Here is a 26068-nt window from a genome sequence, read left to right as displayed (position 1 = left end):
ACCTCGTTTGTACGAACCTCGTTAAAACGAATTCCTCGATAAGACGAATTTTTTTTTAATCCCCTTGACACTTTCATATAGGTCAATGCTAAAAACACCTCTATACAACGTAGTAATTAAGTTAAAAACCTCCATAAGACGAATTTGTTTGTGACATGGGCTAGGACTGATTAACCTCTATACAACGAATATTCTTAGCACAAAACCTCTACAAGACGAACGTGACCTCTATAAGACGAATTTATCATAATCTTAACCTCCATAGTACGTAGTTTTCAAAACAAACAGAAGCTTGTCTCAACATGAAACCCCCACCCATCCCTCCTCCTTCCTCAATCATTGTTTGGAAAAACCTTGGAGCAAGGAGAAACCTCTATAAGAAGAATAACAGCAGCATTAAACCTCGATAAAACGACCCTCTTTATTAAGAATACCTCTATTGTACGAATATTTCCCGTACCCCTTGAAATTCGTCTTATAGAGGTTCAACTGTAGTATGTTTGCAGGTTTGGTTTGGCTGTCGTGATGTTGTGTCATTTCATTTGCTTAAACATATACAAATATAAATGTACAAGTTACAAAAGATTTTGATAAGAAATAGAGTTATGTATATTAAAGAGAAAAGTAGATAATTGAACGCTGCTAGTCCCCTCGGCGCGTGCGTTTGTGCGTGTTTGCGCGTGCGCGCACGGCTATTATGGTTTACAGCAGATGGTCGGTTGCATGTAATTACGCGTTTCAGGGAATTTAGCTCGTTTTTGGAGTAAGATGATCCCTTTTGTTGCACCCAGATGTTTTTTTCGATTCGCATGTTTTACCTCATGCTGCAAGACCCGTTTATTAATTTAAATTACATATAATAGACGATGTGAACCGCCGACCGGATGTTTCGGGTTTTATTTTGGGACCGCGAGAGAAGTCAAAACCACTAAATGCTTCCGATCCATTCCTACTTTTTACAATTCACAAAACTAAGGTTTTATTTGGTATCCACTGATTATAGACCTTGTCAAATGACTTCTTCAGCCAGCCGCCAGAGGCGATTGAATTTGTCAAAGGAACCAAGGTAGAGCATAGAAGTTCTAACTTGTAAAAATTTGAAACAACTACAAAGAAAATTTCTAATCTCACAGTGCGCTAGATATTTAAATTACAATCACTTTGGTATTTGAAAAATATTTTGAGATGGTAAATAACTCTTCAGCGAATGTTTGAAATTAACGAAATTAACATTTCTCTTATGGCAGGCAGATCCAAGATGGCCGTTAGCTTTCATGGACTCTCTTGGAAAACAGTTCAAAACTACTACATCGAAAATTTCTACAACAAAATTCCCACGAACTAGAAACTTCCGAGAGAGCCCAAGAACAGCCGTCCCCGTCAAAGGTGGCTCATTTAAAGGGATGATGATGCAATAAAGGCGTTACGAATTGCAGAACTACCCAGACCCTAGACCCAATCGATGATCAGCATGGTCAAATATCAAACAATAATGGAAAATTGATTTCAGGCCGGCTTCATCTAAGGTAGTTTTTGATCTGGTTAGTTTTCATTTTACCAGGCAAAATTAAAATACTATCGAATTTAACAAATCTGAGTATTTTTTACCCTTATTTGGGAATTGGTATTTTTGGGTACCAGAGCCAAATATTTTACAATAACCACCACACTACAAGTTCACTGGTAGACATTCCCATGTTAAAGTTGTATGCGTAAATTATATCAATGCAATGACACAGACATCAGAATCGACTATCTTCTGATGTTTTGTGAACTGGTGTGTTTAAAAGAATTACATTTCCATTTAAAGTTAAAACTAGTCTTACAGAAAATTGAGAATAATATCCATTTATACTTAATGTATGCTAGTGCATTGGAAATGAAATGTGATATAAAATATATTTTCATGCAGTGGCGTTCCTTTTTTCTTTCGTTTATTTTTATTAGTTAAAAACATAAGTTTAGCTTACCCTAATCATAGACGTTTACAATAAATTGCTGGCTTTTTCACCAGTCTTAAAAACAATAATTTTATGAAAATGATATCTAAATTTATTTGTAAACTAGTTGTTTGTATAATTTAACTATAGAGTAATTAATAATTTATATAGTAATAGAGTAATTTAACCATAGAGTAATGTTATAGAGTAATTATAGTAATATTATAATATTATAGCTTAATTATTTATAAAGTAATAGAGTAATTTAACCATAGAGTACGTATTTAGTTTACTCTAATACAGTTCCCAAATTTAATGATTAAACATAACCTATATATATACAATGAGTCAGTCGATGGAGTCACCTCAACTTACCTTTTCCCTCCCTTTTTAGCATCACTCCCTCCAAAAACAACTCCCCCACAACCTTATCTAGACAGCTGAGGCCGCGTCGGAAGTCCTTTATCTCCAATCTTTGGTCTTCGTCCTCTAATATGTATGAACTAGCAATTGTAATAACCTACCGATTTCATAGATAAGCACAGGCGTTCGGCGGACAAAAACTTGTTTGAATCCCGCGAACCGGGCTACTATTGGGAAACTTGGTTTAGGTGTTTGATTAATTTGTTGGGATTTGATACATTTTTATGGATGGTCGATTTTTGTTGTTGATTATTGGTAGTCATTAATTTAATTAAGGTGACAATGTGAAAATAATTAATGCTAGGAGAGGATTTAATAAACCTAATTTTTTTTTATAATTAATCCTTACTGAAACTGTTAATGTGTGTATGAAATTTCTTGGCTGAAGACTTTCAACACATGGGACCGTGATTCTCATCTAAAAGACCTACAAAATATTTTTTCTTGTTCTGTTTATCAACAAATTTTCAAAGAGACCTTTGACCCATGCACCCTTTGATGGTGGAATTTGGTATTGCTACCGGAATTCGAACCCGGAAATTGAAGTCTTAGCATTAGACCTAGACCGGTCGAACTCTATATTATCAATGAAGCTCTATAATTAAATTACTCGTAATATTTGGCAGTATCAAACTGTTCATCACAATATAATGTACAAAATTACAAATGTAAGCAGTACTAGAGCTTTAAATAGTCAACCCTATTTATGTTAGCCAACAATAATTTTGAGGTATGTATTATAGCTTCCGAATTATTGATAGATTTTGAACCCGGTGAATACCTGCATATCATAACGATAGACCAGCTCAGAAGCTTAATTTGGCACAAAAGTGGTTTTGATAAAACGCTGTGCTTGTATAATATTTTAAATACAAAGAAGTACATTTGTATACACGCACACAAGAGAAATCCGAGGATTTCATTAAAAAGTATTTTACTATTTAATGTTACGAAAGTGTAAAATAAATATTTTCACCATTAATATTATCTTAAAGACCACAATCAGAAATTACCAAATATTTTTTAATCCTATCTTAATCTTTACAGCCGAACTATTAGACAAATTTATGCATCATTCGGTAATGGAAGTAATTGGGGAACTAATAGAAAACATAAATATTCATATGTTGCCTAGTACAATGATTTCGGCGAGCAAAGGTGGTACACCTGCTAGCAGGTGGAAACTTTACTTTCCCGCCATGGCACACGCCACGCGACCAGCTGATCGTATCGCACCCCGACAATTTTGCTACTAGTAGACGGCGGAAATTATAGTTTTACCCTCAAAAAATTCCTACAAGAGGTATTTCTGCGGTTTTCTGTAGTATTATGTGTACTGATCAACATATTAAAAGTTTACCAAAGTTTGACCACCGGAAACGCCTTATTTTCAAGATGGCGTCCCATATGGTGTAAATTACCTAACGCCTGCAATTTTTGCCCTAGAAAAAAGATACTGGTGTCTACCTATATGTTGTCAGGGCCACTGAATGCAAAAAAACACATTTAAAATTTCATAAAAATTTAATTTTTACAAAACAACACATTTACAAGTATTATTTGTCAACTTCTTCATCCCAAACATACTCATCGAATTTATTTTAACAGTTTTCAGTTTGGCACAGTCCACATGCAGACGTGCATGGTAGTCCATATCTTGTACAACTGAATCGCATTGTTCTACATGCAGTGTAGTTCAATTGCAGTGTAGAATATGTAGAAGCCTTTCTGGGGCAACTGCCATTACTTTGCTTCCAAGCATCTCTATATAAGTGTTTGTTCGGAGTTCGAAACAAATTTGCACAATTAGTCGGAGAAATATAGGATAGACCTTAAAAAAATTGCAAGAAAACGTTTTATGGTTTTATTTTGTAGTGTTGGGTTTGCAGAACGACATACTAAAAGTTGCCAAAAATCGGTGCACGAGAAAACCACTAAAATCACAATTTAAAATGGCGGCTTTTCCCAACATTGGAAAAATTTTTAAAAAAGATACTACATGCATTTTGTATGAAAATTTTTTTGAAACTGACTTGGGACCACCACCGATATTTATTGGGTCGTTAGTACTTCATTTTAATAGGGAACGCGTTTTTGGCTGCCATCTTGGATCCGCCATATTGGACATAGATATATTTGTTTAAATGTAATGATAGTGTTGTGACACATCATTTCAAACTACATTTTTACACTGACTTCAATGCCGAAATCCGTTTTTAAATATCTTTTTTCGTTTAGAAGATATGTTCAACCGAAAACTCTCCCCTATACATTTCTTATGGACCTTTCGTAGTTTAATAATTAAAAAAAAATATTTTTCTTATACCTCCAGTTCTTACTAACGGTTGCGGTTCGTTCTAGCCATAAAATATTCAGTATTGTAAGGGCTTCCATTTGAGCTCTTGAGCATTAAAATCAGACGTGTTAAAGACCAGCTACGAACCTCAGATCAATATCAATTTCAACTTTTTAGAAATATATTTTTATTAAAAGATTTATAACTCGGGTTGTTAATAAGTCATCAAGTTCTTTCTGGTCTTAAATTACTCTGTAAATGTTTTTATTTAATTTTAATAATCACTAAATAAAATCTGAAACAATTTTAAATGAGTCATGAATCTTCATTTAACAGTAAATTATTTCTTTTTAGAAATTTGTCTTTGGTTAAGGAAATATATCCCAAACCCTTATAACTCCCAATAAGTAATCCATAGCTAAAATAAAATTCGATAATGTTACGAATTATTTAAGACTATAAAGAGTTTTGGGAGTGATATAGAATTGGGGATATACGTCCTTAGCTAAAAAATTTCAAAATAAATACATTTTAATGTTAAGTTAAGATCTATGACTCATTTTGAAGTTGTCAGATTTAGTTTAATAATGAATAAAATCAAAGCCAAACATTTACTGAGTAATTCGAGACCAGAAAGAATTTGGTGACGTATAAACAACCCAAGTTATAAATCTGTTAATAAAAATATATTTAAAAAAAGTTAAAATTGATATTGTTTTGAGGTTCATAGCTGGTCTTTAACTCGTCTGATTTTAATGCTCAAGAGCTCAAATGGAAGCCCTTACATTACTGAATATTTTAAGGCTAGAACGAACTGCAACCGTCAATAAGAACTGGAGATATAAGACAAATAATTTTTAAAAAATAATTTAAAAATTATTAAACTACGAAACGATAATAACGTGAACTTTATCTCATGGGTACACACATAATTAATTCTTCTCCTCTTTCCAAACCTCCTTTGTTTATTCCTTCAGCTCCCTTTTTACGAACTTGTACAGTGTATGTAGAGCAATATAAATCTTCTAATAGGACATAGTTTTGTTTACGATATCAGAATCAGAACTCATTACATAATAAACATGAGTAAACAATAAACAGTTTAGCCAACTGTAAATGTGAAATTTATTTACAAAAGACTTACCTGAAAAAACGGTACTATTTTCTTGCTGAATTCAGTAAAAGTATGAAATTTCTTTATTTCCATAGATTTCTGCTAGGAAGTAAGCCTATTTATTGTAACATTTACCCTCTTTTAATGTATTTTACATGTAATATTTAAGGTCTGGTGCCCTAAAAAAGTAGGACTACTGAAGGAAAAAACCTATAAAAATGTCAACCTCACTGTTTACGATGGAAATATTTTGAACATAGCCATTTTCGTTTTACGTTAATTAAATATACGTTTTATTTTGTGAGGTTTTTTTAATAAAAATATGTCATCAGGGTTGATTACATAATGTATTTGTCTAAAATTAGTTGAACGGTGTTTAGAACAATTTAGACAAAGACAAATGAAAAATAAATTAGAGCCTAGTTTTTATTAGACTGTTTGAGATAAAAATAATACTATAACTACTCAAACATGATAAAATATTGTGACCTTTTGTTTTTAAATTGAAATTTATGTATAATGTATATGTTTCATTTAAGTTTAGGGACCCTGTAAATGAATAAGTAGACTCTAACTACTTCTTTGGGAAGAATTTTGTAGAAGTTTGATATTTGACACCATCTTGGACGCCACCTTGAAATTGAGGCATTTCCAGTTGTCAAACTTTGGTAAACTTTTGATATGTTAATCAGCACACCTAACCCTACCAAAAAACGAAAAAAAATCCTTTTGTAGGAATTTTTTGAGGGTTAGGTGGTTTATTTTCATATCTGCAGGCGTCTATAGATACCATCAAACAATTGGAATGGAATTCTGACACAACACCGCCAAGTTCCTGACTTTGTTTAATTTATGAACGATGTTTGAAGAAAACATGGCTTCTTTGTCGTGGTTCGCTGACCTTCTTTGGATCAATATATTTTGGATGTATAAACTAACCTTAAAATACTATCAGTTCGGTTATCATTCGAATTTTGGTTATCCATGAAGTATTACATTGGATATAGTATTGCATTCTATGTTTACGAAAATATCAACAAGGTGCAGAAAGGATTTGTTGCTTAAGATAATTTTCTTTTTACTTTGTTAAGTGTTTTGTTTGTTTACTTGGTTACGAGTATAAACTTAACAATTGGATCATGGATTGCGTTTATTTAAAGTTTATAAAGCTGCAATAATTTGCATATTTTTGTAATTTAATCAATAGTTTATGAGATATACCTCATCATCGATGACCTATGCTCCTCTTGTCCAAAATATATGTATTTTCACCAAAGATGTAACTCTACTCAATTAATTCAGACTATCTCTTGCAAAGAACACAGACAACATGAAGCAAATGAAAATGATTGAACTGACCTGAAAGTGAAGACAGTTTTTTAATGTTGAACAGTTGAAAAAAAACTTAGAGGTTTTGATTTATTTTTTTATATTATTACTAAATATCACCAAGCAAAATATTGATGGTACGAGGATTTTTTTACTTGCAAACGTTTTACTAATACGAACTTAAATTATAATTCTATTTATATTGACGATGAACAATAAATAAATGATTATCCATATAAAGCCAAAAGTACCCATGAACATTTGAGAAAACTACAAGTCACACCCCCATAAACCATATACTTAAAATGTTCGTCATGACGAGAAACCTTGCGCAAAACTATCCATTATTTCATAAATTGCCCTTTAAGGTCGTAATTCCTTTCTAAAGGGAACTTTCCATATACCTAATGTTAAAATACCTTAGCTGTACTTATTTGTTTGTATTACTGTATTCTGTTTTGTTTATTTCAGCCCAACCTAACCAATCAATAATGAAGTCAAACGGGGTGAAGCCCGTGGGTAACAGCTAGTAATATATAAATACCAATACAAAATGTAACAACACACGTAAATAAATGTAATTGTATAAATGATTCTTTTGTAAAAATATTGTATAGAATTTTCCAAACTTAAAGAATGAAGAAGTATTTAAAATTAAATCATTGCGATAACAAAACCAATATTTTCCAAGCATTTTAATGTTGTATATTTAGAATGTGTACACTTGTTCAAACCGTTGTCCTTTACTTCCACCCACCATGATGTCAACTATACTAAAAAAAAACATTTCAATTATAACCATTTTAAATTTCGCACATCATTTACAAATTCTTATCCACATTGAAAAATTGTCTTTGTTTTTCGACAAAAAGTCTCTTAGGAGCCAGACAAACTTTGCTAGCTCCATCCTCATCTGCTAATAGATTTCCACAATGTGAGATTCTGCCTGGATCAGCGACCGCCGCAGCTTCAACATAATGACACTTATTGTGTGTTGAGTGATGGAGAGAAGGTGTCCATATTTCACGATGCTCTTCCGGTCGCCATTATAGTAACATTAGCGCCAAGGTAATAACAGGCGAAAATGTGGGTCTTTGCCGCTGAAGAGCTTCTAATTTTGGACTAAAAAGGGTTCGGCGTGTGCCAAAAGAGCCGCACTTTTGGAATAGACTGGCAAAGTGATAACTACTCAACGTTTCAGGCTGGTCTAGTACCAAGCGATCGAATGAGTTTATGGCTCAATATAAGGCAAATTCAACCAGGACTAGGTAACGTAGTACCATTGACTATGAATCCTACTTATACTGAATAGAGTACAGAAAACAAATCATTATTTACTTGTCTAAAGGATTGATGTTTATTTCCCAGCCGATATATGTGAAGGAACTAAAATCAAACGTGACAATTAATAATGAGGCATTTTAAAATATTAATATTTCTTTTAGTACACTTTATTGTGTAAGAATATAGAATGTCACTGAAGAAGTCCCCCGCTGTAGAAGATAAGAATGGTGTGAAATTTATATGTTAAGATTAAAAGTTAAGAATGTTATAGATTTTCACCATTGCTGTGCAACTAAAGTATAATAAATGAAAGCACCGTAGTCACGTAGTGGTAAGCTTATGCACCATTAACAAAATTAACTTTTTAGGCTTGGAAGAAAAGAAGTTGAGAATAAGATATGAAGTAACGAGAAGAGGAGGAAGAGGAGACAAAAACGAAGAAGACTAAGGATAGATAAAAGTCTGAGCAAAAAAAGAAATCCGAGAAGAAGAAACATACGAGAAGACGATGAAGGAGTAGACGAATACTTTGAATTAATCATTAATTAGTGTAAGATATTATGAAGATGAAATACAGACTAAGAAAACTAACAACCAAGAAGAATGAGGTAGAAGAGGATAATGAGTTGGATCAGGAAGATGAAGGAGAAGGAGGAAGAATTTTAAGTAATATACCATGAACAATACATGAAAAATAAGAACCAAAACAAGGACAACGAAGAAGAACAAAGAAGCAGAAGAACTAACCGAGGATAGAAAATAATAATAATGACAATATAGATGAGATAATTGTGATGGCGGATGAAAAATGTATAATTGTAATGAGGAATCGTTCTTTTACAGATTACGAGAGCTGGTTTAGAGCCGAGAGCCAGTAGGGCCCTCGGGATCCCGTGAACATCTTTATAGCACCATTCGCTACTTTGCGAGGCCCAGATTGTATCTCGGACACCTCAGCCGCATAGATCCCAACACAACAAAGTAGGCTGTTTAGTGTTATGGACTGGGCTTCCGGTGAATTGGGCGCTAAACACCAATTAGGAAACAGTCCCTCGAATTGATTGTGTGACCCCCGCAGAGTCTTGCCACTGTTGCCAACACGTAACAATTACTAAACAGAATATCAGCACGTCTCTTTCTGTGTATGCAATAAACTTCGACTTTTAGCTTAATTTGAAGATACTTATACCAAATTAAGTACTTAATAAAGTACTTAAATACTACTTAAAGTAACTTAAGTACTTAAAGTATAAGTTAGATACTTTATACCCCAGGTGAATAGGAGTGTCAGAGTGATCGAAAACGTGCAGTACAAGAAAGCTTAGGAATGAAAACTTGTGTAGAGACATGTAGAATTGCAGTTTCGTGATTTAGATTGTTGTAATTAGAGTTATAAATTGCAATTAATTGCATTAATTTCAATTAGAAATAACTCTATGGTGAATTACCCATAGTAATATAGTTTAAGTAAAGACACGAAAGAACCTCTTTCTTATTTGTTCCAGAATTGGGCTATTACTATAATTTAGAGAATGCACTCGTTTCAAGCTGGCCACATACTAACCATCCTAAGAACTATGCCTAAAGAGCTCAAATTTAATATGGGTTTTAGAAACTATTATCAAGAATAATATTGTTTTCGGCCCGACTTGCCATACTCACTCTGTTTTGTTTGGATGAGTAACCCCACTGACCTGTGTAGGGGGTTTTACGGCCAAATCAATCACCAAGATATCAGAGATTAGGCTAGAATCTGACTATTTATGTTCGATGATTGGATACACATTACTTAAGAGTCTTAGATGTACTTTAAAAGCCACAATTTATTTGCCACCATCACAACTTTTGCCAAAGATTGACACCATTAGCCAAACCTTTTACAGGGCTGCATCTATTGCATTATCTTTCAGTGTTGGTCAAAAGTCTAAACTATTAAGTTTTTTGTTTGGGTGCAAAATACAAGAGCATCAGCTTTATTCTCAAAATACTTTAATTTGACACAGAATTATAAACTAGATCCGAGAAATATCCTCAGCAGATATCCATATAGGTACTTAAGTATTTGTACAACTTAGACTTAAATATTGTTATTGGAGTAAGTTTCAAGGGGAATGCTTATACGTTGTGCTGCTGCATCAATCAAGATCACGTTAGAAGCATCTTGACATTTCAACATATTAATGAAACAAAATTATGATGCAGCAGAATATGCCTTCTATATTTTATATTTTTATAACAGATTAACTTTTGAATTTCTCAATGATAATGTAATAATTTTCTTTTCTAGACAAACTACTTTATCCATAAACCCTGAAAGTGGTAGAGTTCTTCAAAGCCACGTCATGAAAAACTCCCACATTTAAACTCAACATCTCCCTTTTCTTGAAAATCCTCCAATCCCCGAACATACCTCCATCACTGATACCCCAGTGATTTATCTCCAATACCCAACAAAGGCTACTTATTTTGTCTAAATGGTATTAACCTGTGGGAAATCTCTGCGACGAAATTGAAGGAGAAACAATTATAACAATTAACCCGCGGGGAAGAATGCCCAGTAGCTGACATTGGTGGGATACCCCGACCGCTGCATTCCCGCTCGGCGACATTTTCTGTATTTTATTGTCAGGCTCGGTCTGTAGTCTGTAGTCAGTAGCCTGATCAGTTTATGTTCCCTTGACAAGAACGTCTTGTCTCCTAAGTGCGGCCTTGTCACCTACACATTCTAGAAAGTTTTGTCTTCGTATGCAAAGAAAGACTTTTGTTCTGCGGTTGGAATAATCAGTTGCAGTATGAATCAACCACAACCTTTTCGTGGTGCAGAAAATGGAACACATATAATCAGGTCAAATATCAGATTTGAATTTGACATTCAGAAGATACAATTTCTGCAGATCGAAAAATGTAGTTTATTCATACTACAACGGATCGTTTTGCCAAAAACATAAATAATCTAAATTCTGACTATTCTAATGCATAATGAAATACCATTAGATCTTTCGGATTACCAAATATATTGAAAATAGTGTTCCTCGTATGGTAATCTACAAATTGGACTGAGTGCTTTGGTGTCAATGTGGCGACATTCTCTTGGACCTTCGTTGATTGTAGACCTATTAATTCTGATCACTTTGAAATGCCATAAAACAACATAGATGCATATAAACACAAACATAAACGACATGAACGACAGAACCGACATACGTTAAGATTTAAACACTAGGTTTGTAAAGATGTAATCCCTGTAAGTTTTGAGTATAAAACAATCAAGTGACGGTCTTCAAGAGATATGAATATAACGAAAAGACGAGGAAAGTAAAGCCGCCATTAAAGCCTGAGGAACCACTTACACAAAATGTTATTATTTTATCACAAAAATATAATGACCTGTATGTATCCCCCACTACCCAAACCTACTCCTGTAGATGTACAAATAAGATAAAAAATCTAACAATCTTAAATCTTAAGGATTCTAAAAATCTAAAAAATAAAATACCCCGCTACAGCGAACCTGCAGACTAAACAGATTTCCATTTACCTGGTTGGATTTTCACTAAGATATCAACTCAAAATTATTGTAAGATTTTTTTAAAACTCAAATGACATTAATTGTGATTGTTACATAGGTTTGCTGCTACAGGGAAGATAACACATTTTGTGTTTTTATTGAAATATAAATAGTTTTGTATGATATAAGCAGATCAGCTAAATATGGCCAGAATACACCCCTAAACAAGGAAAACGTACAACATATTCTTCATAAGAATAACATGGGAAATATAAATATAAAGACTGTTTTCTAAACAGTATCTTTTATTAAAAAATAAATATAATATCTTTGGTATGCAAAATAGGACATATAAAGACATGTTCATAAAAAAGGCACTTATAAAATATCTAACAGTTAAAATGAGACATTTACTATGCTTATTACAGTAAAAACATCACGATACTAATATCAAAGAAAAATAGTTGAAAAATGTCTTAAGAAACTGGCCAACATCCCAAAAGTCAGTTCAGCCTTATCATACTACAATTAATTGTTAACATTAATATCAAGTAATAACCCTAATATAACAATGACTTCATTAAAATAAATCACAAGTTGTTCGTGTTAAAAATAACGCCTATTGAACACATTGACTAATAAAAAAGTCTTTTCCTATTAACTACTTTGTGCGTACCAAATCGTTTTAGTGTATAGCTATGACTAGAATATTGTGTTAATATTTACATTTATATTTAATCTACATTTAAATTACAAAGTATACTATGGATTATATACAGTTGTATGCATACATTTATGGCCTAACCGAGGTGTATATTTAAGCAGAATTTACGAAATGATAAATTAATCATATATTTTCAATAGCATAGGAAATAACTCAATTACTGTATAACGAATAGTTTTGACAGGATGGTATCACAAAATTAATACTAAAAGTGTATCAGAACTAAGTGGTGTCATTTAAATTACGTAAAGCAAGACCTCCTTTTTGTAAAATGTATAATTGATTTTTAATTATATTTACAAAAAGCTGAACTTTTATTGTAATTATTGATGGTAGTGCTTCCTTAAATAGTTTTAACCACAAATGTAAAAGACTTCATTCAAAAATATAATTGTGAATATCAGAACGGTAATTTTATAATTTGAGTCATGAGTTACAAAACTCTATGTTGCATTTCAAGCATGTCTTAAACGTTTAAAACTCAACATTAAGTTCATCTCATAGTTTATAGCAATGTAAGTTCTTATTCACATGTTGTCTAAATGTTCAAGAATCTGTCACCTCATCTAGGAGCTCCCTCTAGAAGATCACACAACGCGGAGATATACGTCTGAGCCATCTGGAGAGTTTCAAACTTGCTGAGTTTGTGATCAGTTCCGATTGAAGGAATCACCTCCCGGAGTCGGTCGAAGGCCTCGTTCAATCCGCTCATTCTTCTTCGTTCCCGGGCATTGGCAGCGAGTCTCCGGCGACGCATCACACTGGGGGAAGGTTGGCGAGACACGGGGGCAGAGTGTCTTCTTTTCCTGGGTAGAACCTTGGGGGACCCCGCGAGAACTTCGTTTGACTCAAGACCTATTGAAGAGTCCAAACTCCACTCACGATCTAAGCCTCCACTGTCTTCCAATCCAAACTGCTGTCTTTGAACTTCTTCATAAGAATACGCAGAAGAAACTCTAAGTCTATCTTGGTCAAAATTCGTGTAGAATGACTTTCTCTCGAAATTGGCGTCTTCCACTTGTTCTTGGAAGTCCCATCTTGAAGGACCCGGGTAGTTGTTGTTGAGAGGTTCTGGTTTGATCGGTTTGGGAGTGACGATGGTGGAGGTCCTGGAGCGGTCTAGGAGAGGTCGGTCTAGGACGGAACGTCTAAGACGGTCGGAGTGTGAGCCGAAACCTTCGATGTAGTAGATCTTCTCCGGACTGGATGACTGGGGGACGACGTCCATTGTAAGCTCTTGGAGGTATGTCATTGTGTGGTGTTGTCCTTCATTGTTGATAATCTGAAACACATTGATTGATTATTATTTTAATTGTAGTAATCTTCTAATAGTTTTTAAATTGATTAAATACACTTGAAGTGACTGGAGCTTCTTGAAAACTCCTGACCAACTTCTTGTTGGGCATTGTTGGATAATTTTTCGAAGTGGTCTGTGTTTAATCATTGTTATCGAGTCTGATACTAGACTCAGCTTTTAGCATTTATGAAACATATTTCCCTAGTGTTGGTTAGTCTATGCTATTAGTTAGTAATAGAGCCACATGGCTGAGGTAAAGTACTACCATATACCATATACTACCATATAAGTACTACCAACACTAGGGAGTATGTTTAATCTATAGTACTACAACTTAATGATAAAATTAAATAAAAATATTAATTTTCAGCCATTTATTATCAAGACTCAAAAGACTCTTATTTCTTATAAGGCTTCAATACGAAAAAATGTTAACCCTTTTTATACAAGACTAGCAATTAGTTCTAGACATTTATTGCACTGGGGGTCATACAATGAGTTATCCTGTTCTATTTGCCTCTGAAATTTCTTAGATATTCTTCACCTTGTTTTTTTCACATACCGAATGTCATCTTCGCTGTCATTCCAAAATCAAACCATCCACTTAACCTGCAGCAATGCAGTTTTCGAATAATCTACATTAAGTTTTTACACCACATTACTAAAGACCCCAACGGTACACCACAGACTCAAGAACGATTATTTTCTCACAATAAAGCGTGATCTATCAGAATTGCAAAAAGCTGCATAGTGACTTGGGAGCCAGCGGAGGGATTTTCCCACAACTGTTGTCACATTTGATATACGCTCTAATAGGTTAATATCATTGGTTACGCTACAAATCTCCCGCCAGCGCGGGACTTGGCGACTGCGCTCCCGCCATTCCTGACATACCCTCACCGATGAAATAGTTACCCTTATCATTGTCCAGGTAATGACCGCCGTTTCTTTGAAACGCCGCCTCACTTTTTCCGGATCAATCGTTAAAGCTCTTGTAGATTGCTTGTAATTATTACGACTGGCCGCTAATTATATAAAATAATAATTGCGCCTTATTATCCGATAATCCGGTCCGTGGAAAAAGTGGACAAAAGTTTTTATTGTTTCACTACTTGTTAGCACTTTCGCTTACAAAGTTTTTGTGCTGAAGATAGACACTGTACACGTCAGTACTAATGTTTAGTTTGAAATTCAACTCATTTTAGTGGAAGCATTGAAATGTTGATTTTGAATATATTTGTTCTGATTTGTATAAATTTATGAATATATTCTGTAACATAAAATCTTTATATGGATTTCAATTAAAATGTTTTTAGGCTTAAATAAATAATTTCTATATTACATGTATTTACTGTTCAAACCATAAAGGAGCCACATATGATGACACATATTTTGTTAAAAGTATAGTGAGTTATGTAGAAGGCTGATTAGTGTGCCACAGTGATGTATGTACTTATCATGTATTATGTACTTATCAATAGTTAAGTAATAAACAACGATCCTACTGCAATTACAATTTTCATTTAACCTAATTCCATAAATGAGGAATTTAATCTTTTTTAATCATTTTACTGTGATAATATTGGTACTAATTAAAGATGGGCTGAATTTAATGCAACCTTACAAATTCTACTAATAAACTAAAACTAGGAAAAACTATCCTGTATTTCAATTGTTTTGTGAATCAGTGAATGAATGAAATAATATGTTTATTTTCCACATAATGTCCAGTATGAACAAAGTACATACTTTTAATACACAAAGAATTGAAAAATATACACTAAAATTAAATTAAAATGAACATTTTCTGTATTACCTTATTTAATATATATTCAGAAAATACATAGGCAAGTGCTGCCTGTGCGTTTGCTGGGTTGATATGAAGAAAACAAATTATACGCCAAATCTTAATGGAATTATATAAAAATTCAAATAAACTGTTGCTTTAAAAAAATATTAATTTCGGGGAAAGACTTCATATTGAATGCACTTAAAATATAATAAAACCAAATTAATTAGATAAAGTACAGTTAAGTCAGTTTTAATCAGATTCAGGTGGCTACGAAGATTACTGCTGGCTCAGGATGGAGAGGTCAAGGGTCGGGTCAAACGCGCCGGTAATCAGCTGTGATGATAACGACGGCCTCATCTATACCAAGCCTGAAGATAAAATCTTTTCTGTGATACAAAAAGCTTATCATTACTAAAATGAGTACATATATATCGATAGAGTACATTAGAAATATAGAAAGAGTTAGCTTTAGAGAAAGTATAATTTATCAGAATGGAAGAATTCCTACTCGAGAGGAGTAACGGGTACTGTGAGAGTGAGTTATTTCTTGAAATATATTACAATGATTTTGAAAGATGTTTATTAATAGGCTTTTAATGAATAGCTGTCGAATAGTGAGAATGTACCATTCCTCAAACAGAGCGTCAGTTGGGTATCGTCTGCACTTGTCAACTCCACTTTTAAAATTGTTTTTGAACAACGTTTAAAGGTTCGAGAATACTTTTTTAGCACCCACCCCACGTGATGATCCCAAAAGTCAGCAACGGCTAGACATAAGCAAAGTATGCCATTTTAAATTCCTTAATTGTTAGGATTTCATTCATCTGTTTGTAGTACAGTAGCATAACGTAACATTTATGTATAAATAGTATTTTTATATTGGACAAACTTTGCACAAATACCTCCAACGAAATGCTGGCAACGTTACCATAGATAGTTTCAGGAGATGTTAAACAAGCAATTTTACTGATAATGCAAAACCCATTATTTACTAACATTGGGGACTATAAGTTACCTTGGTGGATTAATCAAAATATTTCACATACATATAAATTTAATTGTCATTATATTTTTAATTTTAATATCAAGGTCCAATATTTTCTGTTGAAAGTTTTAATGTTCTAAACTGTAACAGGTACACAACTAGAATGCATGTTCTAAATTTACTAATTACGTTTTGCATAGTTAAAGTATCTTCTTCATAAACTCTAGTGTATTATTAAAAATGTCTTAAGGTTACAATAATAGTATAGTTATTATTGTAGTAAAGTTAGTAAGTTTCTTGTTCCTTATGATATTCAAATTATATAAAAACCAATCAATGGCAATATTGCTTACAATACAGGGTAACATCAATTTGTAACGAAATAGTAAAGTGATAATTTTGAAAGTTTAGAAACTGTAGTTTTACTACTTAAAGATATTTTGAAGATAGATCTCCCAGGCTTTGCAATTTGTCATTGTATCAGGGATCAGACTTTATGAATAGTTGATGACGATGTAATCGTACACATATTATTTTTAAGATTTTAAACAAGATTAAAAAGTACCATTATATTTGTATCGTACATTTTTAATGAAGAAATAATTAAACAGGTTATATATCTTTTAAATATTCACATTTAATTAAACTGACTATAAGTTTTGAGTATTGACACGGCTAGACATTCCGCCCCTGGTTGTAAAGTTATAGCCAGTTTTAAAATCAAAATCGTAGTAGCTGATTTGAGCTACCAATGGATAGTGCTGATCTAAATTAGCGATTTCTCTAGAATACAAGAGTTTTGTATTGAGTATTTATAATGCTATATAATGCTATCTTGGAAATATTTTATACGTAGTAAAGAATGTACCAAAAACTAGTAAATTTATGACTCTTAAGTTTGATAATTTTAGGTATTAATCCAAAAAAGAAATAAGTAATTTGTTGTAAATAAAGGCCTATTATTTATATTAATCAATTGTGTAGCTTGATTTATGATATTTAACCTAAAATAGATTTTATTCCTAAGCGGATAATTAAATTGGGTTACCATTTAATGAACGACTGATCTGAAACTGTAGACTATGTATGTATAGCAATGCTGTGATAATTTATCAATGCTTTAAAAAATAGTGATATAGGTATAGTTGTTTGAGGCTAAAATAATTGTTTAACTTCCCTTTAGGTGCTAAATGTATTGGCCTGAAAATATTTTACTGTCTTATGTCAATCAATTAATCGATTGTATGTATTTAAGTTTATTATTTATATACACTTGGTTTTGAGAGCCTAATTGGTTTTTATGTTATAACTTAATTTGGGTTAAGAAAAACTATTTGATTAAATAAATATTCCTTATGAATGAATATTTTAATGTGTCAATGAACACGCAAGCATTGATAAAAGAACTACAAAGTTAAACAACTAACATTGTAAAAAGTGTATTAAAAGTATAATCATTTTAGAAGCTATTGCATTTTGAACTACAATTTTAATACAGAAGTAATTTTTGTTTGTTAAAACACTAATAATTTTTATTGTTATTGACTTTACAATAATAATTTTATATCTAATATTCATACAGCAATACTCTGTCTTAAAGTTAATACCCTGTTTAAATCTACGGAACGTCCGTAAAAGAGTAAGGGATGGGCAGTTAGAAAGATTTAGTATATGCCATATATCTCAAGCCTTCTATACTTAGACGTTCTTACTTAGGTCTTATGGGAACACCAATATCGGCAGGAAGCTAAAATTGGATGTAATAAAAAATCGGACACTATTTAAATAAAAAGAATACCACATTTTCTTAAAATATTCTAATTTTATTTAAAAGAATATTGTAAACCTTTTTAGGTTAAGATCAGTAAAATTCTTTAACAGAAATAACCAAAGTAAAAATAAATCTTTAAAAAAGTTTAATTTTAACTATATATGTAAAATAAGTAAATACCTTTTTTACACAACTCCACTAGTTCTCCAGCACAAAACACTTTAAACGAAACACGTTAAGGTTAAGACCCCATGAGCGCACTTGGACAACGAGGGTGCAAGTATGCATCCCTGAGGGACTCCACAAGAGACAGTCACGTGGTCGGCACGAGCCAATGGCAGCCACTTGTTAACAGCATATGGTGTGCGTGTAGGCGGGAGGGGGGCGAACAGCTGACATCCATATTCAACAATAAAATACCCCCAACTCCTCACCTTGCCTAATTATCCGGTCAAAAAAGCCGACGAGAGATTGTCGTGGCCTCTAAATAGACTGACGATAAAACATGACCTTTTTGTGTCAAAAACATTAAGTATTGCTATTGGGTTCTTGTAAATAGGAGAGTATTTTAGTTTAAGGGTGTAGGTTAACCTACATTTGGAAAACATTAAGTTTTACTAAAACATTTTGTTACATTTTACCGATGATCTATACTTATAAAAGTCAATACCACTCACTGATCATTATCTTACTAATATTATAAATGTAAAAGTTTGTGTGTTTGTTTGTTTGTTTGTTTGTTTGAAGTTCAATCACGCATAAACCACTGGACGGATTGGGCAGAAATTTGGCATGATGATAGCTTACATTCCCGATTAACATATAGGCATATTCTTATCTCAAAAATCCTTTCGGGCTCCGCCCCAGTGGCTCTGTAATTCCCCATGTTAACCTTATGAGTATTCATATTTAAAGGGAATTATTAAAGAATTTAGTCAGCTGTTTCAACTAAAAAAGTTGGTTCTACTATATACAAAAGCATTAAAAAGTTATAAGATTTACTAACAGGGTGCAGCACTATATTTTTTTGCATTTATGAAAACAGCTAATTTGAACTAAGCAACAAAAAACTGTGATTCACAATGAGAACTGTCAAAGTAGGATTGTTTACAGTTATGTTTATGTTTTTCATTTCATGAATAATTTGTGATATTTTGCGAATTGCTGATAATTTATTTTTCTGTATTGTTTAGGTGAAGTGGTAGAACATTATGGCTATAGTAGATGTGTAATACTATAGAATACTGAAAATTAAAAAAAAAAACAAATTTTATCAAACTGTGTCCTCCCTTATTGCAAACTCAAAGCTTGAGTATAACTGCAATACACATTTTATACTTATATTCCAACCCCGTACGAAGGACGGGAACTCTGCTAGTATCTCATATATCTCAAAAGCTACAAGCCATAAAAATCAGGAATTTGCATGGAGGTTCCAATCTTCCTCTAGGTGTGCAATAAGAAGCGTTTCCAAGAAATTCTATTGGGGCCCTGCCCCAGTGGCTTTTAAAGTTCCCATATTATCCTTATGGAGAAAAGATTGGTTTAAATTTGAACACATGCATACTTTTGAATCTGCACTGAATCTGCAAATTAAGGGAACAGCTGGTTATATTTTATTAGGTGAAATGAAAATATTTACATTAGTGGCTTCAAAAAGTGTTTTACTGTATAGTTAAATAGTTAATAGTTAAATGAATTAAAAAATCAAGATGTGGTTGGCCCTACTCTATTTTTGTTTGTTTTTAAGATCTTTATGTTTTCTATAATTTAATAGCAGTATATTATTTAACGTGTTCAGAATGTCAATATCAAAGGAACCATTATTTTCGCTAAAGAGTTTAATTTATCATTAGAAGGGATGGCACCTGCCTCCTTCTATCACTTAAGAACTACAGGATTTATAAATTAGTGTTCAAGAAAGAGGATCAAAAATTGTTAGTACAATCCCATCCATTCCTAGCTAGATATAGGATAATGACAATGCCTCAATCATGCAATTGCAGAGTAATAAGTATGTTGTTGTAAAGTCGGAGTTCAAGTATTTGGAGGATTAAATAAATCATTAGTGGTTGAAGTAATTTACAAACTAAAATTTAAAAGTTAATATTGTAAATAAATACGTTTCCCTTAGTTTTAATTTCATTAGTCACACATTCTTAAATATATATAAATTATATATAAATGGATTTAGTCTAATATGTTTTTTTTTATATTTGTTGTCCTATCAGATTAAATATTTAACTTCTTGATTTTAATTTTCGTGAGCGAAGCTATGGCGGGTTTGCTAGTAAATTAATATATTTAGCTTGAAAATGAATCGATAGAAGATAAGTAATTTCCAAAATTATAAATTCACATTTACAAAACTTCATGAGTTATATAGATTAGAATTTCACTGTCAACTAATAATTTGTCAGGCTCTATTACTCATGCGGCACTGATACTTATAAAACGGTCAATGTGCTAAGAAGACATGCTTTGGTGGTCGTAGATAGATTTTATCCTATTTTAAATGCAATTCTTGCATGGCTTGGTATTTACCAACGAGACACAGGTAGGAAATTGGTGTCTTATTCTAATAGGAAATGCGGATCCTGACGGAGAATGGATAACAGAAATAATCATCTTCTTTGCTAGATCCTGTTAAAACTTCGCAATCAATGATATTTCAATACACTAGAGTAACTTTCATTCAAGTTTTATTAATGAAGCCATATCATGAGTTCAAACCTCGAAGTAGCATCACAGAATAACATGATAGCGATGTCAAGTTTAAGACCTATCCAGGATTGCAGAAAACCTCTTCCTTAAAAGCTATTAGGAAACTCAAAAGTAAACTACAATTACTCACTCTTTCATCAACTGGTTCTTTTTCAAGTATTAAGTTGTTGAATTAATTGTAAGCAATTCAATTCGTTGACATAGTGTTTTTGCAGATTACACTGTTTGTGTTATTTAAGGATTCACTTGAATATAAATCATAAAGTGATGCAAAACAATTGCGAAAGTGACAAAGATGCAGCCTCCGAATGACAATGTGTCACTGCCCAGTTTAGCAGAAAAGTAGTAAACCTCTCTTTTTTTAATATCACTCGAAGATTCCGTGTTAGCTTCATTTTCTAGTCACCACAACAATTTAGTCCAAAATTAAACCCGTATTCCTTTCACAGCGAAGGGCTATCTATCTGATTTTGTGTGGTTTATATTTCTAATAAAAGCTAATCGGCAATAATCTTGACTGATAGATTACGCATGTCAAGCAATATTTTTTCGTGAAATGGGTAAAAAAAGCATTTTCTTCCATTAACAGTTGCTTCTTCATAAACTCAAAACTTAGTTTCGTACACAAAAGCTCAAAAATGGTCACGGGAGTATGACCATTGAATTAAATTGTTTACCGTGTTGCTTTGTTAAGGCTAATATGAATGAATATTGTAGAAGGAAAAAGTAGAAGTTTGGTAACTCACTGAAGAGTGGATAATTTTATTAGCTCAGTTCAATTGTAAACGAACGCCAAAGTAAAAAGAAACATGAACATGAAAAAATGTAGTAAATTTAACAAAAGAAGTAAGAACTTCTTACACATATTTTTGAGCAAGCTTTATTTTGTTATTTTCACGTGCTCTACATACGAGTTTCATATACGTCACAAAGCAAGGTTGTATTGACAAAACATGTAATGGATATACTAGGAACATTTCTACTATTCCTGATGTACAGTTTTTCCGTAATCTAGGGCAAATGTCAATTCGAATTGTAGAAGTACAGTATATCTTATTAATTATTTCCTCCTGTGTACAAATACAAGGAAACACCGGGCTGAAGATATTTAACTCGCACGCGCTAGGCCATCCGGCCACGTGGCTAGTAATTAGAGTAGGCTTACAAGGTACGAGCTACAGGTGGCGACACTAGACACTATACATAGAGTAATCTGAGCTATAGCACAAACATTGGACATAGAGAATAGAACTGTGGTCTTCTGCATTTTATATATACAGTGTTGTATGTTATAGGTGGATGAGCTTTGCTAGAGATGTGTGAACAAGCTCCAGGTGGCGACACGACACTACACACGGAGTAATCTGGCATAGCACAAACATTGGACATAGAGAAAAGAACTGTGGTCTTCTACATATTATATAGACAGTGTAGTATATTATATGTGGCTGAGTTTGCTAGAGATGTGTGAACAAGCTACAGGTAGCGACACGACACTATATAGGGAGTAATCTGGGCATAGCACAAACATTGAACATAGAGAATAGAACTGACGTCTTCTGCATTTTATATAGACAGTGTTGTATATTATAGGTGGCTGAGCTTTGCTAGAGATGTGTGAACAAGCTACAGGTAGCGACACGACACTATATAGGGAGTAATCTGGGCATAGCACAAACATTGAACATAGAGAATAGAACTGTGGTCTTCTGCATTTTATATAGACATGGTAGTATATCATAGTGGCTGAGCTTTGCTAGAGATGTGTGAACAAGCTACAGGTGGTGACACGACACTATTTTTTTTTCTCTGTATACACTAACTTGGCGTCTGAACCCTTGACTACCTGCGGAGGGGCCGGGACCGTCCCTCGCTCGCTCACTTCTTGAACAGCTGTTTCCATAATTAGTCACCTAGTAGCACCTCCACTGCAATTATCAACTTTTTTGTGCGGGATGGAATTTTAATTTTTTTTCCGCACAAGCAAAAAGTTCATGAAATTTTAAGAAAAATGATACCAAACTCGACCATATTCCGTTAATATTGTGAAGCTTAAATTATATAAATTTGGTTAATATAAATGTATTCTTATTTAATTTAACGCGATACCTAATCAATCAAGGTAAGGCGTAAGGTGTTATTTATATTAAAAATATGTCAAGTGGGGGGGTTAATAATCCATATTATATAAATACCGTTGATTTTGTCTATGCTTAAACCAACCCTTGTGTCTTGCTGTAGGCCTACATATGACTCACAGTGTTCACAGTCATATTCCGGGAATTGGAGTGATTCACGTCCTAAAACCTGTCCTGCTAGTAAGGGGTGGTAACTTCAGTTCGTAGCGGGTGTTAGCCAAAGTATCGTCGTGCGTAAATTATCCACAGTGGTTGCAAGCTCTCAGTTATTTTAAGTTTGTATTCACGGTACTATCGTATTTATGTTTTGCTTTGAAGTGTGTGCAACAGTTAGTGTTAAACGTATATTTTGTGTTTACTTGGCTCATGTGATGTGATCTGTTCGGAAAATGCCACCATCAACAGAAAAACGAACTACGCCGTACAACTCGCAGGCAAGAACTATTATAGCCTCAGTTTTGGATTATTTTGAGAAGGAACGTGACAACAAAGGACCTTTACTGGATGTGAAAAAGGTTTCCGAGAGAGTAGCTGCAGCATGCAACATTTCACCACGAACTCTGTGTAGGATTAAGGTTCAGTTGAGACACGCAATTGTAGATGACGGAAGTGCTAGCAATGACGACCTCAACATCGAGAATCTACACCCCAACCAGGGAGCCGCAACAGGGAACAACGAACCACCAGGAAGGGACATCAATCACCAGTGCCACAACTTCACACACCGAGACGTAAGAAACCTTTTAAATCCGTTGTATCAGAACTTGACGATTTTGATAAGACTGCTATCCGTAATCATGTAGTAGGCTATTACAGGCGCAAAGAAGTACCGACTCTTCGGAGACTAAAAAATACATTATTTCAAGCTAATTTGTTTACCGGTTGCATTCGGACATTAGCAAAGGTTTTGAAAAGCATGGGATTTAAGTGGAAGAAGTTGGATAATAGAAAAATCCTAATGGAGAAGCCATCAGTGGCCCTGTTAAGGTGCCGTTTCCTACGAAAGATTCGTGACGTAGACATAAAGAAAGTGGTTTTCTTAGATGAAACATGGGTCAATGCGAACATTTGCAAAGACATTGGATGGACTGATAATAGCATAAAATGTACATTGAATTCGCCGTTAGGCAAAGGCAAACGTCTGATTATATGCCATGCAGGAGGGTACAATGGTTGGATTGATGCGCCACCTCTTATCTTCCAATCAAAAAAAACTGTTGAGTATCACGAAGAAATGAACGCTGAAATCTTTGAGGGTTGGTTTTTTGAAGTGCTTCTGAAGTCGATTCCAGCTGGATCCATTATTGTAATGGACAACGCTCCATACCACTCGCGGGTAGCCAATAAAGCGCCCACGTCAGGTTCAAGAAAGGCTGAAATGGTAGAATGGCTAAGCTCCCGCAATATCATGTTTACTCCAGATATGAGAAAACCGGAGCTATACAACCTCATTAAGCTACACAAATCACAGGTGACAGTGTATGAAATTGACAAGAGAGCTGTTCAACTTGGATTTAAAATTATAAGACTACCGCCCTACCACTGTAACTATAATCCGATCGAATTGGTATGGGCAAATTTGAAGAAGTATGTTTCTTCAAGAAATTCTACCTTTAAGCTGTCTGATGTTCAAAATTTATTCATGGAAGCAGTGAACTCTTTGTCTCAAGACGATTGGCGGAGGTGTGTCAACCATGTTAAAGCGGACATCGACTCGGACTGGATAAACGAAGGGCTCGATGATACCAGTGTCCAGGAAATGATCGTACATTTGGCACCTGGTGACTCGGATGACAGCGAATGGGAGATCGACGACGACTCTGACGCGGGGGTGTGGCCATTAGATTAATCAGGTATGTAAATGATATTGATAAAATATGTATAATCTATCAAAAACTACGGTAGACCCGTCGTAGGCCTACACTTTTTACATAAATTTAATTGAAAACATAAACTCAACACGTGCATATGATTCTGTATTTTTTAATCGACAAATGCCATATCCTTAGAAACATGATGATTGTATGATTAATTTTAAATTTCATTTGACCCGTAGAAAATAGTAATTTTGACACTCTAAACCAAATGCTTGTCTTGCTCGCTGTTACGATTAGTTTGTTTAAACAATTTAACATATACCATTACGAATACTTAATGAAACGTACGGTTTAAAAGTTTTAAAAGTCACGTTCACGTTCACAATAGGATTAAATGTGATTGGTTGGATCTCAATGAAACATATTAATTAGGTTGTGACAAACTTAATCACCTCAACACGTTCTACATGTTTTTACTTCTTAAACTTTATTCCCCTACCAATATTATGACATTGAAATATACATTTCACTATTCATTTTTTGTGTTTGCAGATCCGCGGTGCACGACTGACGCCAACATTGAACTCTTCTCGAATATTGTACATAATTTTACTCTATTTTAAAAATGTAATTTATCTATATATATTTAATTAAAATAATTCATACATAACGATATTACAGTTTTTCTTATGTCCCTAATTAAGTTGAGCTATAATACATTATTAAATATAATTTAGCTACTGAACATATAGATGCCTGCAGATTCTACAAACTTAATAAGAATATGGTCAAATTTGGTATCATTTTACTTATTTCTTTATGGACTTTTTGCTGGTACTAATAAAAAAATTAAAATTCCGTCCCACAAAAAAATTTAAAAATGCAGTGGGGTTGCTACTAGGTGACTAATTATAAAACAGCTGCTC

The 26068-nt window shown here is 33.5% G+C and overlaps 2 protein-coding genes across 2 annotated transcripts; one reads left to right on the top strand and one right to left on the bottom strand.

Annotated features, from left to right (window-relative positions):
* Positions 1 to 13171: 13171 nt before the first annotated feature.
* On the bottom strand, positions 13172 to 13871 carry LOC128983287 (protein atonal-like). Its single transcript, XM_054402529.1, has one exon. It carries the CDS (start codon positions 13868 to 13870, stop codon positions 13181 to 13183), a length of 690 nt encoding a protein of 229 aa, XP_054258504.1. The 5' UTR covers position 13871; the 3' UTR covers positions 13172 to 13180.
* A 10370-nt stretch (positions 13872 to 24241) lies between these two features.
* Positions 24242 to 25174, top strand: LOC129002881 (uncharacterized). The gene has a single exon (XM_054430994.1). The coding sequence runs from the start codon at positions 24242 to 24244 to the stop codon at positions 25172 to 25174; it is 933 nt and encodes a 310-aa protein (XP_054286969.1).
* The last annotated feature ends 894 nt before the right edge of the window (positions 25175 to 26068 follow it).

This window comes from Macrosteles quadrilineatus, unplaced genomic scaffold, assembly GCF_028750875.1.
Source record: "Macrosteles quadrilineatus isolate MER2022 unplaced genomic scaffold, UCM_ALF_1.0 Scaffold_1__1_contigs__length_201487025, whole genome shotgun sequence".
Taxonomy (NCBI): Eukaryota; Metazoa; Arthropoda; class Insecta; order Hemiptera; family Cicadellidae; genus Macrosteles; species Macrosteles quadrilineatus.
The sequence above is the reverse complement of the archived record's forward strand: the minus strand, read 5'-3'. Positions and strand labels throughout refer to the sequence as shown.

Coding starts and splice junctions, on each gene's coding strand:
- LOC128983287 (XM_054402529.1), bottom strand. CDS start 13,870: ATGACATACCTCCAAGAGCTTACAATGGACGTCGTCCCCCAGTCATCC.
- LOC129002881 (XM_054430994.1), top strand. CDS start 24,242: ATGGGATTTAAGTGGAAGAAGTTGGATAATAGAAAAATCCTAATGGAG.